Source organism: Prionailurus viverrinus, chromosome D4 (genome assembly GCF_022837055.1).
Source record: "Prionailurus viverrinus isolate Anna chromosome D4, UM_Priviv_1.0, whole genome shotgun sequence".
Classification (NCBI taxonomy): domain Eukaryota; kingdom Metazoa; phylum Chordata; class Mammalia; order Carnivora; family Felidae; genus Prionailurus; species Prionailurus viverrinus.
Window position 1 is genome coordinate 88,994,113 of NC_062573.1, and position 17,870 is coordinate 89,011,982.

The window sequence follows — 17,870 nt, forward strand, 5'->3', positions numbered from 1 at the left end:
GAGGTGGCCCTCAGGGTGGCTAGACCCTCCTGTCCTTTTCCCCCAACCCAGGCTGCTGGCTGGCATCCTTCAGTGGGGCCGTCCTCTCTTCCTGGGTATTCTAGGTTCCCCACCCGGCACTGCGCCCCCACAAACACACACTGCGTCTCCAGGGAGCCTGGTGGGGCTGCAGTGCCTAATGGTCTCTGGGCATTTGCAGCTCCTGCCCCGAAGCCCGCCTGAGGCCAAGGCAGAAGGGGCCATCCCTCTGGCAGTTGGGGGAGCCAGTTTACGGTCCCTCCCTGGGTTACCGCAGGGGTCACCTGAGAGTCTGTGGGGAGGGGGCCTGGAAGCAGAGGTGGCTGAGCCTCTGGTGAGGCCCTGGGAAGAGCACTGGGTTGGGAGCCCAGCCCCCACCGACATGCTGCAGGACTCAGGGCCGGCCCTGCCCCTGCTCCGGGCCTCAGTTTCCCATCTGCAGAGGAGGTGACCAAAGGACCTTCAGCCCGGGCGTATGAGGATTCTGGGGTCCTGCCTTATTTGGGGGCTCCAGTGAGGAACGGGGTGAGGGGGGGTGTGGCTGTGCCCGAGGCTGAGTCAGAGTTTTTCCGGGCAGGATCTGAGTCGGGATTTGGCTGCTTTGGGATTCACCCCAAAGAAAGGACAGAAGAGACGGGTGCGGCTCTGGCCGGAGCAAGCGGCCAAGTTGCTCCCGAGGACCCAGGGGGACGCAGGGGTGCGGTGGGTGAGAGCCTGGGCCTCAGCCGCAGCCAGACCTAAGCTCCGATCCCGCCTCTTCCATCGGCTTGGACCTGTGCCCTTTGCCAGTTTCCTTCATCTCCCTGACCCTCAGCGTCCTCATCTGTAAAGTAGGGTTGTGATGGCGTCCACCTCAGGAGCTTATTGGGGCCGTTGATGAAACTGGTGTTTCTAAAAGCACCGTCACCGTGCCTGTCACTTCGTAGGTGCTCCAGATACTACGCTCTGTCCATATCATTTGCTGACGATTGTAAGTCGGTTGTCCCTTTCCAGGGGGAAGTTCAGGTCTGGGAGGAGAATGGGGACGAGAGTGTGTTTTGTAATGTGCCAGAGTCGGGAGACCAAGCTGGGCTGTTTGGGGACTAAGGAGGGAGGGGTCAAGAAGCAGGTGCGGCTGGGCGGGGCCGGCGAAGGCAGGTTCTGGGAGTGCCTGTCCCGGAGCTGAGGCTCACCTCTGCCCAGGGGCCAGAGCTCTGCTGGACCAGTGACCCTGTCTGAGGCGAGCCCGGAGCAGAGGCTTTCTGGGATTCTGGCCAGGGCCCAACAAGAAAGAGAGGCGTGCGGGTGGCGTCTGAGGTTGGGTCCAAGACCGTTGGGTCCTCCTTGCAGGAATTTTCCAACTTGTGTTTATATCTCCTTGGAACTTCCCTAATCCCTGGGCCAGGAGGGAAATTTGATGTCATGATTTGGATGGAAATGGGGGCGATTTCTGGAGGGAGGCGGACAGAACAAAGAGGTGGAGGGGTTTCCATGGTGCTGGATGCTACAGGCTAAAAAAAAGAAAAGAAAAAAAGAGAAAAAAAAAAGGCTTCCTGGTCATGGGTCTGGGGACAGGGACCGGAGGACAGTGCCCGTTAGCTGCGGGGCACGGGGCCTGGACCCATCTGGAGTTGGACTCACTTCTGGCCTACGGAAGGGCAGAAAGGATCACGAGTTTCTGTTTGGGGAAATCACTTATTTTCTCCCGATGATAAACGTCAGACAACGCTTAGAAAAAAGTTTAGCAGAAACACTACAAGCTATTAACAGCGGTGGCCCTGGGGAAGGGCATGAGCTTGGGGGCGTGGGGAGCAAAAGATTGGGGGGGGAAGTAGATTCTTGCGTATTGTTGGAGTTTTGTTCGACCCAGGTGAGTCCTCGTCGAGGACTGTTGCCCTGGGGTCATGATTAATGTTGAAGTATAAAGTCACCTGATTAATAATAAGCACGTTTTCATTTTGTGGTGGAGTTTCATATACTCATTACAAAAATTTTGGCAAACAGAGATGTGGAGAAGAGAGTCAAGGTGGCCCGTAATCTCCCCACAGAGTGGGCTCTTTGGGGGTCGGGAAATGGTTGCCCAAGTTCAGGTGCAAGAGGTCCAGGGGGAGGGCGAGGGAGGGGAGGGTCTCCAAGGCGCGGGGGCTCCTGTGGCTGGAACTTGATTTGCAGCCCCTCAGAGGTGGGCTTCCCAGGAGGTGTCGCCTCAGGAGCAGGCCATTTGCCCCCAGCCCCCTGCACAGCCAGGCACAGCGGGGCTCCGGTGACCCCGTGCAGGGGCGTGAGGCGCGGCGGTAGCTTCCTCCTGCCAAAGGCCACTCCCTCTGCCTCATCCCTAACCCCTCTTCAGGGCCGGATCCTTCCAAGCTCAGGTTGGCCCTAGAGCCCTGGAGATGAGTCAGCCCCAGGTTCACGAGGGCGAGGCCGGGAGAAAGGGAACCTCCCAGCCAGGGGAGGGGGGCAGGCAGCGGGATCGGTCCTCTGGGGGCACGTGGGGTTCAGCCACCGGGCCTGGCTGACCGGTCACCTCCCTGCAGATGCGCCCCAGCTGATGGAGCTGCCCCGGGATGTCACTGTGGAGCTGGGGAGGAGTGCCCTCCTGGCGTGCCGGGCCATGGGCCGCCCGCCCCCGCTCGTCACCTGGCGTCGTGGAGATGGCCAGCCGCTGGGGCCCAGGCGGGGTGGCAGGACGGGGCAGCCTGATTCGGGAGTGCTGTTCTTTGAAAGTAAGAGACAGGGGCCGGGGGAGGATGGGCGGGGGAGACAGGATGGCTTCTGACACGCCAAGTGCCTCCCCAGGCCGGGTGGCTCGGAGCAGAACGTTGATGCCTGGCATTGGCCATGGGTGAGGCCGACGCGGGCTCGTGTCCTGGCTGGCTGCCTCTGACCAAGTCACCCCACTGCTCTGAGCCCCCCACAGCCATGACAACGACAAAACCTACCGCCTGGGTTTAATAACGGGCCGGCCTGAGGGCTTGTTGCGCGGGTTGGATCCCGGGCGTTGGGTTGACCACGAATACCCTCCCAAGGCCTGGCTGCCTCCCCCCAGCCCTCCTCCCTCACCCCTGCAGGGCCGGGCTGTGCCGTGGGCTGCCTGCACCTGGGGGGCCAGAGCGGTGACGGGTCCCGGCAGTCAGGCCGGCCTCTTTCCGTCCCTCAGGTGTGGTCCCCGAAGACCAGGCCCTGTATGTCTGTGAAGCTCAAAATGTGTTCGGGAAGGTCCGGGCAGAGGCCCGGCTCATCGTGACAGGACACGGTTCGCTGGTGGATCTGGGGGGGGGGAGGGTTTGGTGGGGAGACCGGGCACCCCCAGGGAGGCCCCCTCACTATGGCGGCCCATCCTTTGGGACGGGTATGGCCGTGCCAGGCTCTCCAAGAGCAGATCTGGATCCCTGCTTCCTGGGCAACGTGTCCTGGGAAGTGTGCCCTTTGACCGTTGAGGATCCCCTATCCACTGGTTCCGTGGGGAGGAGCGGGGGGCAGTGGGGTCTCTCTGTCCCCGCGACAGCCACCCGCGGGAATCTAGTGTGACCCATACCGTCTCCCCTCCCCACAGCCCCACCGCAGATCGCGAGCAGCGCCTCCACTGTCCGGGTGCTGGAGAGGCAGCCTGTGTCCCTGCCCTGCATCATCCTGGCGGGGAGGCCCCTCCCGGAGCGACGCTGGCTCAAGGCCGGGCTGCCGGTGAGCGAGCTCTCTGGGTGCAGGCACCCGCAGTGGTGCCTGGGGGCGGAGGGGACTGTCACGTTCCTCCCTCTGCCTCCGCTTTGCTATTTGCTTGGTTTGGAACGTGCTCTTCCTTGCTCCCTCTCTTGCCTGCCTCTTTCCAGAAACTTCTCTGGTAAATGTGCTGATAGCATCCGTCACCCTCCCAAGTCCTGCCAAGGTTTCTGTGGCTGCTGGTCCCCCCCACCCCCCACCCCCGAGAGCCGCAGGAGAATCTTACGCTCCATTAGTGCTGAGGCTGGGGGGCAGGAATTTAGGGGGCACAGAGACAATGCTTTCTGCCCCCCATTCTTTTTTTTTAAATTTTTTTTTTTAACGTTTATTTATTTTTGAGACAGAGAGAGACAGAGCATGAACGGGGGAGGGTCAGAGAGAGGGAGACACAGACTCTGAAACAGGCTCCAGGCTCTGAGCTGTCAGCACAGAGCCCGACGCGGGGCTCAAACCCAGGAACAGCGAGATCATGACCTGAGCTGAAGTCAGATGCTTAGCCCACTGAGCCACCCAGGTGCCCCTGGCCACTCCTTCTTTACCCCTCCCCTTTCCTCCATTCCCGGGCCCTGTCCTCAGACATAGTGGGGACCTTGTGCCCTTGAGGGAGCCTTCCTGAGTAGAATCTGATGCTCGGGTTGCAGAAAGAGGGCCCTGGGCCCTGTTGATGCCAGGCCAGCGAGCGGCTGGAGATGTGGGGTCTGTTTCAGCTCCGTGGCCACACCGGAAGGGCGCGTGCCCGTAGGGCTGCCCAGTGCCACAAGCAGAAACCCCCTCAAGCTTGCTCGGCCCAAGGGGGCCTGGTACCGAGAGGGCACAGGGGCAGCTCCTGGAGCCGAGTCCCATGTGTGCAGCCAGGCTCACGGGACAGGGACAAGGATGCCGAAAGCGGGCTGAGGCCGGTGGTGGAAAGGTTTTAAAAGGACCCCTCACCAAAGAAAGACTGGTTAGACATCTTTATGAAGGTCGCCCCGGGGGCCCTTCTGGACCAGCGCTCCCTGGTCCCCATGGGGACAGATCTGGGCAGCCACCAGGAGCCACTGTCTCTGCTTCTCTCCCTGGGACCACGTCTGATGTGGCCACACCTCTGTTCTGCTCCTGTGGCTCTGTTCTCTCCCTGCAGGAATTTGTCCCTACTCTCTGTCCCTACCTTGGAGCCCCGGCCCCTACTCAGTAAAGGCTCTGGCCGCAGCCCTGTACTCTTGGGAGAGGCTCCCCCCGGCCCACTGGTCCGGCTGGTCGTGGGAGAGTGGGGTCTGAGGTGTGCCCGGGGTCAAGGTCACCTAGCCCCGAGGGTCTGCGGGGGTGGAGGAGTCTCAGGGAAGGGGAGAGAGTTCTCCAAACCCCTGACCTCTCGGTCCAGCTTGTTCCCCACTGGCCTGGTGGGCAGTGTGGTTTCCAGAGCATTCTCTCTCTCAGCGGGCGCCGCGTGGGGCTGCGGTTCAAGCTGGGGCTTCCTCACCCTCCCCAGCTCCCACCTGGCAGCCGACATTCGGTCCGAGCAGATGGCAGCCTCCACCTGGACCGGGCACTGCAGGAGGACGCGGGGAGGTACAGCTGTGTACTCACCAACACGGCTGGCTCTCAGCACAGGGATGTGGAGTTGGTTGTCCAGGGTGAGTCCTGGGGTGCAGGGTAGGGGTGAGGGATGTGATGGGGTGGGGAGGATGCATGAGGAGAACTTGATCTGCAACACCTGTGTTTAAAAAATCGGGGCGCCTGGGTGGCTCAGTCGGTCGAGTGTCTGACTTTGGCCCATGCTCTCATGGTTCGTGGGTTCGAGTCCCGCATCGGGCTCTGTGCTGACAGCTCGGAGCCTGGAGCCCGCTTCGGATTCTGTGTCTCCCTCTCGCTCTCTGCCCCTCCCCCACTCCGTCTCTCCATCTCCCCACAATAAACAAACATTAAAAAAAGTTATTTTTAAAAAAATGCACACATAGGGGCGCCTGGGTGGCTCAGTTGAGCGTCTGACTCTCGATTTTGGCTCGTGATCTCGCAGTCTGTGGGACTGAGCCCCACGTCGGGCTCCGTGGTGATGGCCAGAGCCTGCTTGGGATTCTCTCCCCCTCGGTCTGCCCCTCCCCGACATGTGAGCTTACACACTGTTTATGTCATGAGTTACATGTGACATAAATTGTATATAACTTTGTATACATTGTATGTAAGTAACTTGTACGTTATATATAAATTCTTTATAGGTCTATATTTCTATCCATCTATCTATGGATTCTTTATATACACATACACAGAAATGTTTAAAAACGAGACCGGGACCACAGCATATTAGTGTCTTGCAAGCTGAGTGTTTGTTTTGACGATAGATTATGATCTTATGATCGTATTCTGCGAATAAATAGAGGGCTCAGTTGAAGACGACGTGTCCTCTGTTTGGATGAGCCGTGAGCAGCTCACCTGCCCCCTCACGTCCGCCTTCTCACCAGCCCGAACACCCTGGGGGGGGAACGGTTTGCGCTCTACCTTTGCCCACATGCCCCATCCCTTCCTTAGGATAAACCCGTTAATGTAGAATTGAGTTTTGACTGACAGAGACTGCCCATTTTTAGGGCTTTTAGTGTATTTTACCCAATGAACGCTCCCACGCACAGTGCTGGAGAGTCCCTGTCCCCTTTACCCGCCCATCCAGGTGCCACCGTTCTTTTTTTTTTTTTTTTAATGTTTGCTTATTTTTGAGAGAGAGAGAGAGAGAGAGAGAGAGAGAGAGAGTGCTCGAGAGAGAGTGGGGGAGGGGCAGAGAGAGATGGGGAGACAGAGGATCCGAGCCGGCGCTGACAGCAGATGTGGGGCCCCCCGAACTTATGAACCGTGAGATCACGACCCGAGCCCAAGTCAGACGCTCGACCGACTGAGCCCCCCCAGGCGCCCCACGACCCTTCCTTTGAACCCGAGACGAGAGGCTTAAACTAAGTGTGGCTAAATTTTGTCATTTACCAAGTATGTTAATAACAATCCTTTTTTTTTTCTCCCATTTGTTTTATAAAACCCCCCAAGGGTGAGCGGAAAGAACACATTGTTCCCATTTTCTAGAGGAAAACCAAAGTTCAGAAGGAGGCAGGGTCTGGAGCGCTGTCTTGCCTCCACGTCACCCCAGCGAGTCGTAGCGATCAAAGCCTGGGCGCATGCCCCGGGCCACACCTCTGCCAGGTTCTGTGTAGGTTCCGCTGAATTCTCATAACTACCCGAGAGGTGGGGTTTAAAAGACTCCCCGTTCCGACGTTACGCCGAGGCCCGGAGAGGCGAGTAACTCCGCAGGATCTCAGGCGCCTCGTCCGTCCGTGGGGCTGGTGCTGGACGTGACCAAGCTCGTCCTCTTGGCTCCCTTCGTTTCCAATGCAACGGTAGCAATCGACTGGCGGGCTTGGGCCACCTGGGAGGATCTAGAGGGGCATTTCCCTCCCTGACGGGTGGGTCCCAGTGTTACTGGCAGAGCCCTTGGCTTCTGGCTTCCCCTCCCGTCTGGTCCGAGCCCGGTCTCCCCCCGCCCCTGCACATCTGGACGGTGCCCAGAGCGGATTTGGCACTTGTCTTCCAGTTCACTGTGTTCTGCGAATACTATTTTCTGCCATTTCTCATCTGGCCATCCCTGGAGAGTGGGCAGGGAATTGGGGTTAACGAGCTGTTTTGCTGATGGAGGAATCTGGGTACAAAAAGATTAAGTGGTTTACCCAAAGTCCCCGAGCAAAGAAAGGGCACAGCTGGCCCCGGGCACAGGCTGCCCTCCGTCCGGGGCGTGCATTCGTTAAAGCGGTGGCCGTCGAACCATGCCCCTTGTGTCCTTTTGTTGAAATAGTTTTGTTTGTTTGTTTCTTAAATTCTGATAAAATATACATAAAACTTACCATTTTAAAACCATCTGAAAGCCTCCAGGTTAAGCATATTCGTAGGGCGGCCATCGCTACTCTCTGTCCCCAGAATTTTTTCATCATCTCAACGTGAAGCCCTCTGCCCCACTGAACACCAGCTCCCCATTTCCCTCTTGACCAGCCCCTGGCAACCACCATTCTGCCCTGCCTGTTCTAGAGACGTCGTGTTAAGTGGAATCACACAGCATTTGTTCTTCTGTGTCTGGTTAATTGCATTTAGCGTAATGTTTTCAGGGTTCATCCGTGTTATAGTATGTATCACACTCTGACTCCTTTTTATTTATTTATTTTTAATTTTTTATGTTGTTTGTTTTTTATTTCGGAGCGAGGGAGCGGGGGAGCGGGGGCAGAGGGTAGGAGAGAAAATCCCAAGCAGGCTCCACACTCAGCCTGGAGCCCGATGCGGGGCTCGATTCCATGACCCCGGGATCATGACCTGAGCCAAAATCGAGAGTCAGACGCTCAACCAACTGAGCCACCCAGGAGTCCCAGACTTCTACTCCTTTTTAAAGATTTTTTTTTGGGGGGGTGGCTGGGTGGCTCAGTCGGTTAAGCGTCCGACTTCGGCTCAGGTCATGATCTCACGGTCCGTGGGTTCGAGCCCTGCGTCGGGCTCTGGGCTGACAGCTCAGAGCCTGGAGCCTGTTTTGGATTCTGTGTCTCCCTCTTTCTCTGACCCTCCCCTATTCATGCTCTCTCCCTCTCTGTCTCAAAAATAAATAAATGTTAAAAAAAATTTAAAAAAAAAAAAAAAGATTTTTTTTTAATGTTTATTTTTGAGAGACAGAGCGTGCAAGTGAGGGAGGGGCAGAGAGAGAGAGAAAGAGAGAGAGAGAGAGAGGGAGAGAATCCAAAGCAGGCTCTGGGCTGCCAGCGCCAAGCCCAATGTGGAGCTCAAACCCACCAACTGTGAGATCATGACCTGAACTGAAGTCAGATGTCCAACCAGCTGAGCCACCCAGGCGCCCCTACTGATGAATAATATTTTATACGTATGCCCCACATTTTGTTTTTCCGTCCTCCAGTTGAGAGAGATTTGGATTGTTTTCAATTTAAAAAATTGGTTTGTTTTTGAAAGTGCCCCCTAGGATCCAGCCCGTGGCCACCTACCATGTCACCAATGAAGGGGTTCCAGCCTCCCTCCCCTGTGTGGCCTCGGGGGTCCCCACCCCTGCCATCACCTGGACCAAGGTAGGAGGAGCCTCTTATGGTAAGGGTACCCAGAGGGGTGGGCCCAGTGCATCATGGGGTGGGGGGATTATGCAAATCGCCATGCGGTGTGGGCTTTGCTGACGTCACCCCCAACTCTCCTGCAGGAAGCCAATGCCCTGGCCTCCATGGGTCCCCACTACAATGTGAGCAAGGATGGCACCCTGGTCATCGCCCGGCCATCTGCCCAGGATTCAGGAGCCTATGTCTGCACGGCCACCAACGCTGTGGGCTTCTCCAGCCAGGAGATGCGGCTTTCTGTCAACAGTGAGTGGTGGCCACCCCCCGTCCTGGGAGAGGGGCTTGGCAGGCATGGAGGCAGGGGCATGGACGAGCTGACCTTACCTGGACCTTCCTTGCCCCCTGCCTCGAAATTCTTCCCCTCTGAAGGGCACATGGACCAAAGCTGCCCTCCTCCAGCTCACTGTCCTCAGCAGTGTGCACATGCTCTAAGAGTGGGTCCAGTTCAGCCCTCTGTGAGCAGATGGTGGGAAGCCATCACGTTAACAAGCCTCGGAAAAACACAGGCCCTACACTGGACCCCTGCCACCTGGGCAGCCCCCTTGCCCGCCACTGTCCCCGAGTCTCTGTGCCCCAGACCCTCGGGCCTCCATTCAGTTTCTTAAATGGGCCTTCCTGCCTCAGGACCTTTGAACGAACAGTTCCTTCTTTGGAATCCCCTTCCCCCTCCTGGGCCAGCTGACTTCTCCCATTGGTCAGGTATCTGCTCTCTGACTCCTCAGACTGAGTCAAGTCGCTTTGCTGTAGACTCTCTGGAACGTCCCCTTTGTAACTGTGATTAGATAGTTAATTGTGTGTTGAGTTGTTCGGTAGCAGTGTTCCCTGTGGGCCCTAATGCTGGGAGGACGGGGGGGGGGGGGGGGGGCAGGATCTGTCTCCTTTGCTGCTCCTTCCCCAAATCCACACAGAGCTGGGCACTCAGGAACCGCCTGGAATGAAGGAGCAAATGCACAGCCAAGTTTTTCTAGACATACTCTTACGGCCAGTATTTATACTACAAAAACAAAATTTTTTTTTTAAGGGGAGATTTTCTCTCTAAATGAACATAGAAGGGAATGCGTGAGGTCTTATGTGAGACAGAGAGAGACAGAGCATGAGCGGGGGAGGGGCAGAGAGAGAGGGAGACACAGAATCGGAAACAGGCTCCAGGCTCCGAGCCGTCAGCACAGAGCCCGACGCGGGGCTCGAACCCACAAACCGTGAGATGGTGACCCGAAGCACAGTCAGACGCTTAACAGACTGAGTCACCCGGGTGCCCCATCTAGCTTAATTATTATTGCTGAGACATGTCCTGGTATATCAGTGTATGAGCAGCTGGCTAGAGATGTAGGGGGGCATAAGGGAGGAGGGGGACGGAGTAATCTCTGTCATTAGGAGCCTTGAACTTGATACGAGAAAGAGGTGATGTGCACGGATTGGTATAAACCCCCGATCGGAGTTTGAGAAGGCCAGAGGGACGTTGTGCATCATCTGGTGGTTGATATCCTGAGAATGACTGGGGTGACCCCCGGGGGAGAAGGGGGACAGAGAAGACGAGGACAGAACCTGCCGGAATGTCCCCGGGGAAGGGACAGCCGGGGGAGGAGAAGCTAGAGGGTAGTCGACGTTGGGGCAGGAGTGAGCATGTCAGGGTCATCAAAGCAAGCCGAGCTTCCAGAGGGAGGGTGCTGGTGGAGAGGTGGAGGCCGGGACTGGGGGGGCCATGGGGTCTGGGGCCACCCCCACACCCCCACTCTCTCCTTAGAGCCGAGCCCACCCACTTTCTGCACCCCCCAGGGTGGGGGTAGCACCTCCGTTTCCTGGGGCGGCCGTCCTGGTCCCCTTTGGCCTCTGTGCCGTGGCTTCCTGTCCGTCTCACAGTCCCCGTGTGCTTCTGCCCACAGCTAAGCCCAGGATCCGTGGGAATGGGTCACGTGATGCAGATGAGCCTCTGAGAGTCACGGCCAAGGCTGGTGATGAGGTGACCCTGGACTGCGAGGCCCAGGGCTCCCCACCCCCCCTGGTCACCTGGACCAAGGACCTCCACCCTGTGCCATCCGTCACCGACAGGTAACCCGATCCGATGCCCTTGGTCCTGGAGATGGGCGGAGCTTGGGGTTTGAGGAAACTGGCCTCGAGGTGGCCAGCGACCCGGCCACTGTCTGGGACCCTGTGGACTCTCCCAGGGTCGGGCGCGGATTCGACTTTACACGTAGCACTTTAGTCCACGGGCCCCCCGAAGCCTGTCAGGGGACCCCTGAGAGAGAGCACAGGTGCCCAGGGTGAGACCCTTCGGAAGTTCACGTGCCCGGAGCCTCGTGCACCGGCTGCTGGGTGCTACGTGCGGAATCTCCTTTCAAATCTGCGCAGCAGCCCTTGTTGTCCGAGCCGACTGAGGCTCAGCGAGGCGGGGGGGTGGGGGGTGGACTGCTTGTGGTCACCCAGCTAGGAAAGAGCCACCCCCCAGTTGGACGGCGCCCCAACGTTGTCACGTGTAACGTCCCCGTCTGCTCCTCAGACCAGATGTCTGGTGGCCGGGCTCTCTGACTCAGCTTCTCTCCCACCATCAGGGATGCCGGGATTGGGCACAGAGGGAAGCCGTACCCCCCCACCCCCACCCCAGGCAGGGCTGTGGGAGACGGTGGTTCCAGACAAGAAGGGTCTCGAGACTCCCGGGGCTCTTGACTTTTGAGCCCAGGGCGGGGGAGGCTCCGGCCAGTGACATCAGTCCTGGCAAGGTCTTTGAGAAGTTCCAGACCCAGAAGGTCTCACCGCCCCCCCCCCCCAACCCCCTAACACCCACACGTGTGTCTGTGCATCTCAGAACATCTGTTGGGTGAGCCCTTCCAAACCGTGGAGCCCGCACCCCTGAAGGCGGCCGGGGTCCCGGGCCTGGGCAGGGTCTGCAGTGCCCCCACCCCCACGCCCTGTCGGTGTCCCCGCCGCTGCGTGTGTCCTGGGAACCGGGGGTGGGAGGCCGGGGGAGCCTACCGCTCTCCCCACAAAGCCTGGTGTTAGCTCATTTCTTTAGGGCTCGTTACGGAGACGAGGAAACACACAGCGCTCACTTGCTCGCCCCTCCTTGTCGTGATGTGTTAATAGATCAACCGGGAGCCATAAATTGTGGGAGCTGCTTGCGCAATCCGGAGTCCTGTTCTGTTCCCCTCCGCTTCTTCCTGGCGTTCTCCAGAGATTTACGAGATTCTGGGAGTTTATCTAAGGGGGGGGGGGGGGGGGGCGGGGCCGGGCGAGGAGCTTAGACCCCGGAGTTCGTCCCACCTGGCCGGGGATCCCAGCTGCTGTCGTGTTGGCCGTGTGGCCTCAGATGGCTGCCGGCTCCTCCCGGCCTGTTTTTCACCTGTACGGCGGATGTTGGTTAAATAGTGCTCACTACTTAGTGCGATGCAGCGAGCGATGCGCAGTGTTTAGCGGATGATTAGGTGCCGGAAAATCGCTCCCTCTGACACCATTTTATTGCCGCTGCCATGTACACACTAAGGCATCATTTCTAGCTTCTTTTTAAAAAAAGTTATTTAGGGGCACCTGGGTGGCGCAGTCGGTGAAGCGTCCGACTTCAGCCAGGTCACGATCTCGCGGTCCGGGAGTTCACGATCTCGCGAGATCTCGAGTGATCTCGCGTGAGTTCGAGCCCCGCGTCGGGCTCCGGGCTGATGGCTCGGAGCCTGGAGCCTGTTTCCGAGTCTGTGTCTCCCTCTCTCTCTGCCCCTCGCCCGTTCATGCTCTGTCTCTCTCTGTCCCAAAAATAAATAAACGTTGAAAAAAAAATTAAAAAAAATTTATTTACTTATTTATTTTGAGAGAACAAGAGCACGGGCAGGGGAGGGGAAGAGAGAAAGAAAGGGTGAATCCCCAGCAGGCTCCACGCGCAGCGAGGAGCCGGACGCGGGGCTTGATCCCGCGAACGGGGAGATCCTGACCTGGGCCAAAATCGCGATGCAGATGCTTAACCGGCTGAGCCACCCGGGCGCCCTGCATTCTCACCCACTGTTTAAAATATATAAGCTTTATCGAGATACGATTCACACGCAGGACAGTTTGGGGATATTCGGGAGGGTGCAGCCATACCACAGCCACGTTCAGGACATTGCCATCACCCCGCCCCTAAACCCCACACTCGTTGGCAGCTGCCTCCGTTCCTGTCCCTTCCCCCCTCCGGCCCATGTCAACCCCTCATCTGCTTTGTGTTTTGGGACTTAACCTATTCTGGACGTTTCGTAGAAGTGGGATCGTGTGATATGTGGCTTTGGGGGTCTGGTTCCTTGCACTCGACACGTTTTTGAGGCCCATCCATGTCGCAACACGGAGCAGGGCTTCGTTCTCTTTTGCTGCTGAATGATGCTCCTTTGTGTGGAAAGACCGCCTTCTGTCTGTCCATCCGCCTGTTGATGGACGTTTCTCTTGTCGCCCTTGCCGGCCAGGGGGAGTGACCTCGGCAAGTTTGATTGCATTGGAGCTTCGTCCGCAGGCTCTTTGGGTCCCCCTGGCTCTTTGGGCCTCCCTGCGGCTCCCACAACCTCCCCCCCGCAGAACTGAGCTTTGCTCGCAGACGCACAGCTGCCCTTAGTCATACGACCATCCGGCCAGAAAAGGGAGATTTAAAAACCCCCTGGAAACAGGCACCGAGCGAGCGGAGCGTGGCAGTGCTGGGCGGGGAGGGAGCTGCTGCCTGTTCGCTCCTTCTCCCCCCCCCCCCCCCCCCCCCGCTCCCCCCTTCCTTCTCCCAGGGAGTCCCAAGGCTCCGCTGCCATCCGGGCTGCCATTCTGGAGGCTTGTGGACTAACGTGTTTCAGTGAGTCACAGGTGTTCATCCCGAGCCGCCTCTGCCCTCTCTGGGTTGCTGAGCCTTGCGAACTGCCTGCAGCGGCCCCTTCCTCTGTCCTCAAGGATGAAAAGCCAGCATTTGCTCTGTGGTTGCCCTGGGCCCGTCTTTCCTGACCCTGGGTGACGCAGGCCAGGGGCTCTCGGCCTTGGCCGTGGTTAGGGTCGCCAGCAGAGCTCCAGTGCTGGTGTTTCCTCAAAGTTCCCTGGTAGCTCCGTGGGCGGGGGGAGGGGGTCCCCATGATGTGGGTGAGTCTCAGAGGCCCCCTCCATTTCTCTGTGGTCAGGGTGGCCCCCCCTGGAGGTGGCTGCATGGAGCGTCACCATACCCAGTGCACTGAGGAGGAGACACAGAACATGGGGTGTGGAAGACTGGATCCTGACCTTCTGAGTCCCAGGGCTGGGTCCTGACACACACACACACACACACACACACACACACAGGGACACACACACAGACAAGTCTACAAACGTAGGCGCATTTACATCAGGCTTCTGGGCCAACGTTAGGCAGGCCGCTGCTCTCTCTGCGGGGTCTAGAGAATATTCCGGGCTCCTCTGTCCTCTGAGTCAGTACATCCTAACAGAAAGAACACGGTACAAGCTCAAGTAGCGCTAAACTCTAAATCACTCACCTGTGTCCACACCCCCGTCCGAGTTGTTCCTGTAGGTGCTTTTCTAGAATTAAACTTAGTGCACCTTCTGTTATGCCTTTATCATTGACCTTCCTCCTCCCCCCCCCCCCCCCACCATTTACCCATTTTCTTGATTCGTCCTGGCCCTTATCACTTGCTTTTCGTTTCAAGGGCAAAAGAACATTCCAGGGCGCTCAGCTCTCATGGTTGCTAAGCTGCTCCTCTGTTTGGGGCCATAAGCTCCATTGCCAGCTTTCAGCGGTAATAAATGGGCTGTTGGGACATCATCCCACCAACGCTTCTCTTTATCTTCTGGGTCATTTCCTTGGGGTATAGTCCCCAAAGCAAACAACCGAGTCCTGGGCTGGGAATGGTCATCGGGTGCTTCTTACCCTGCGAGGCCTGCTGTTTGTGAAAAGACCATCCGGCTCGTGATTCAGAACTGCAGTCGGCAGGATTCGCGAGCCATCTCGCGTGCCCAGCCCCCTGCCACAGCAGCGGCAGAGAGAAAAGGCTCTCAGAGAGAGACGGGGCTCTGGCTGTGCGTGACGTCACGCGGCAAGAGACCTGGGATCCCATCCCAGCCTCGTCCCCACCTCGTTGAGTGAACGTGAGCGAGACCCTTCCCCGCTCTGGGCCTCAGTCTTCCCGTCTGAGAAATGAAAGGGCTGGGCGGAGAGCTCACGGCAGACGATGGTGGCCAGACGGCTCCTAGGGGCTCTGGTCCCATGATTCAGCCCCAGGATGCTGGGGCGAGACCGTGTTGCCGGGCAACAGTGTTTGTTTGCGGTTCTGATGTGTAGCTGGGACAGCTGTGAGTGCTCTTGGCTCGGGCTCCAGCTTTCCAGCTCCGGGGGCAGCAGGCCAGGGTTCCCCACCGGGCCGATCCAGATGCATCTGGGGGAGGAGGAGGGCAAGCCGGCGGGGAGGGGACAGTGAGTGGATGGAGCATCCCCGGGGTGCTGCGGGACGGTTGGCGCGCCCACCCCCGTCTCTGGGCCCACTTGGCCCCCAGTGGAGAAGCGAGCTGCCAGCCGGGTTCTGGTGCTCCCGGAGAAAAGCTGCCTCGTCACCGGAAGCCGGTGGCGTGGTGGCGACGCCCCAGTGCCCTCCTGTGGGGTCTTTACCTTGGTGGATCCTCACCGTTTGTGCCGCTCCCTGGCCTGGCAAGGGGTCTTATTAGCTTATGGCCAGCAGCTCTCACTCCGGAGAACAGTCAGGGGAAATAAGTTTCAGAACCGAACATTCTAGAGCACCGTGGCGGCTGGCAGCACGGGTGCAGCGTCCAAAGTCAAGTCCGCGTTCCGCCCGAAACGGGGGCAGCAGGATGGGCACCACGGGACCCGGCCAGAGGGGCTGAGTGTAGACAAGCCACCCGGACTCTGAGCAGCCTGGAGATGAGAGTATTTTCTCTGCCCCTGCGGCAGCCGGCGCACCCTGAACCCCGCGGCTCTTTGTCGAATGAATGAATGAATGAATGAATGAATGAATGAATGAATGAATGAGTGAGCGAGCAGCTGGCTGAGCTGGGCTCCATGCAACTCAGAGCAGAGCAAGGGTCAGGGAGGGCTTCCTGGAGGGGCTGGAGCGTGTGCTGCCTTGAAGGGGGTCTGGAGGGCAGGAGGGTGTGCCCTTGAGACCAGGTTGGGGGGACACAGTGTGAGCAGAGGTGGGAAAGGGTGTGCACCCGTGTGTGTGTGTGTGTGTGTGTGTGTGTGTGTGTGTGTGTGTGTACATCTGGGATTTGCCATCACATTTTTATCGAGCACCTACTGTGGGCCAGGGGCTGTGTTAAGGGCTGGGGACAGGGAGGAACCCGGCCCCTCCCCTTCTAGAAGCATCGACCTTGACAGGTGATCACAGGTGTGACGGCTGCCGTAATGGCTCCAGGATCGGGTCACCAGAGGCAGGGCATCTCCCAGGGCAGGAGGCGCGGCTTCCCTGAACCACAGAGAACGAGGGGGAGCTGGAGAGGTCAGCTGAGTGAGGCTGCAGCCAAGGTGCCTGCTGGGAATGATACCCGCTTGATTCGGAGCACTTTCTGTCGGGTGCCCTTTGGTCTCTCTGTGCAGGTAGGTGCCCCCTTGAGCTCTGAGAACCGGAGGGACCCGGCAGGGTAGGTGGGCCCCTCTCAGATCCGACCCCCCATCTCCGTGCCTGTGTGAACCTCGCAGCTGCAGCCATCTGTGAAGGCTCGAGCCCGATGCGTGTCATAAACAGGAAATTCCCGAGGCGCCTGGGTGGCTCAGTCGGTTGAGCGTCCTTCGGCTCAGGTCATGATCTCGCGGTCCGTGAGTTCGGGCCCCGCGTCGGGCTCTGGGCTGACAGCTCAGAGCCCAGAGCCTGTTTTGGATTCTGTGTCTCCCTCTCTCTCTGCCCCTCCCCCGTTCACGCTCTGTCTCTCTCTGTCTCAAAAATACATAAACGTTAAAAAAAAAAATTAAAAAAACAAAACGGGAAATTCCCTGGTTCTCATCTCAGTGCCTCGGGCAGCCGTCTGGCTGTTCTGGCCACGGCCACGCTGGAGGGGCCGCCACTGATCACGCCCCGTGCACGCAGCGGCAGTGTTCGCCCCGCCTCCTCCCACCTCTCCCCGGCCCCCACCCCCAGGCTGCAGCCCCCAGACCTGCAGAGCGCCTGAGGAAGGGGAGGGAGAGCTGGGTCCCAAGCCCGTGTGGTGGAGAGGGCTGCGACAGGGAGGGGAAAGGACAGGCAGCCGTGGGAGTTCACGGGCTGCACCTACCAGACTTGGGGCATCGAGGCAGGAGGCCTTCCTGGAGGAGGTGATGTCTAAGTACTGAAGGTCGAGCAGGTATAACCTGGGTGAACAGGAGGTGGAGGGGTGCCCCAGGTAGGAAGAGCGGCACGGGCAAGGGGATGAAAGTGAGACGAAGCCGGTCCTTCGAGGAGGAACGGTGGTCCATCAGGGGTTGGGGCGGGGGACTGGTCCGTGTAGACCCACACAGGCCAGGAGGCTATGCTTGGATTTTGCGGGGCAACCGCAGAGGGCTTGAGGGAAAGCAGTGATACGGCCATCCTGTCAGTGACAGCAGACACAGGCTCCACGGGGCAGGTAATGGGGTCCTTTGGCCTCTGCTAGGCCTCAGCTTGTCCATCTGTAAAATGGATCCTCCCTTCATTCCGTTTTTCCTTTGTGGTAAACCAACAGCGTTCCCTTTCTGAGAAATGACCTGGGGCTGGTCACAGGAAAGACAAGATGCCAACTTTCATCGGGGGGAGTTTTCCCCTTCTGGAAATTTCTTTCATGATGATGATTACTAATGATTTGAAGCTTATTCATTTTGAGACAGAGAATGGGTGCACGCAAGTGGGGGAGGAGCAGAGAGAGAGAAAGAGAGAGCATCCCAAGCAGGCTCCAAGCTGTCAGCGCAGAGCCCGACGCGGGGCTCGAACTCACGAACCCCGAGATCGTGCCCTGAGCCGAAATCGAGAGTCGGACGCTTCATTGACTGAGCCACCCAGGCGGCCCTTATTATTTCTCTCCCAGAAGCTCCCAGTTCCTATCCTTTAAAGGTCTTGTTGAGGGAGAGAGAGCGAGCGAGGGGTTCTATGGTCTCTGAAGTTTTCAAAA

The 17,870-nt window shown here is 58.4% G+C and overlaps 1 protein-coding gene across 1 annotated transcript in view; it reads left to right on the top strand.

The window, feature by feature from the left end:
• HMCN2 (hemicentin 2) overlaps positions 1-17,870 on the top strand; it is a 145,571-nt gene that overhangs the window by 51,000 nt on the left and 76,701 nt on the right. The window contains 7 exon segments of the mRNA XM_047830705.1: positions 2,535-2,723; positions 3,158-3,253; positions 3,554-3,681; positions 5,186-5,330; positions 8,674-8,786; positions 8,912-9,071; positions 10,709-10,874. Coding sequence (XP_047686661.1) covers positions 2,535-2,723; positions 3,158-3,253; positions 3,554-3,681; positions 5,186-5,330; positions 8,674-8,786; positions 8,912-9,071; positions 10,709-10,874 — 997 coding nt within the window.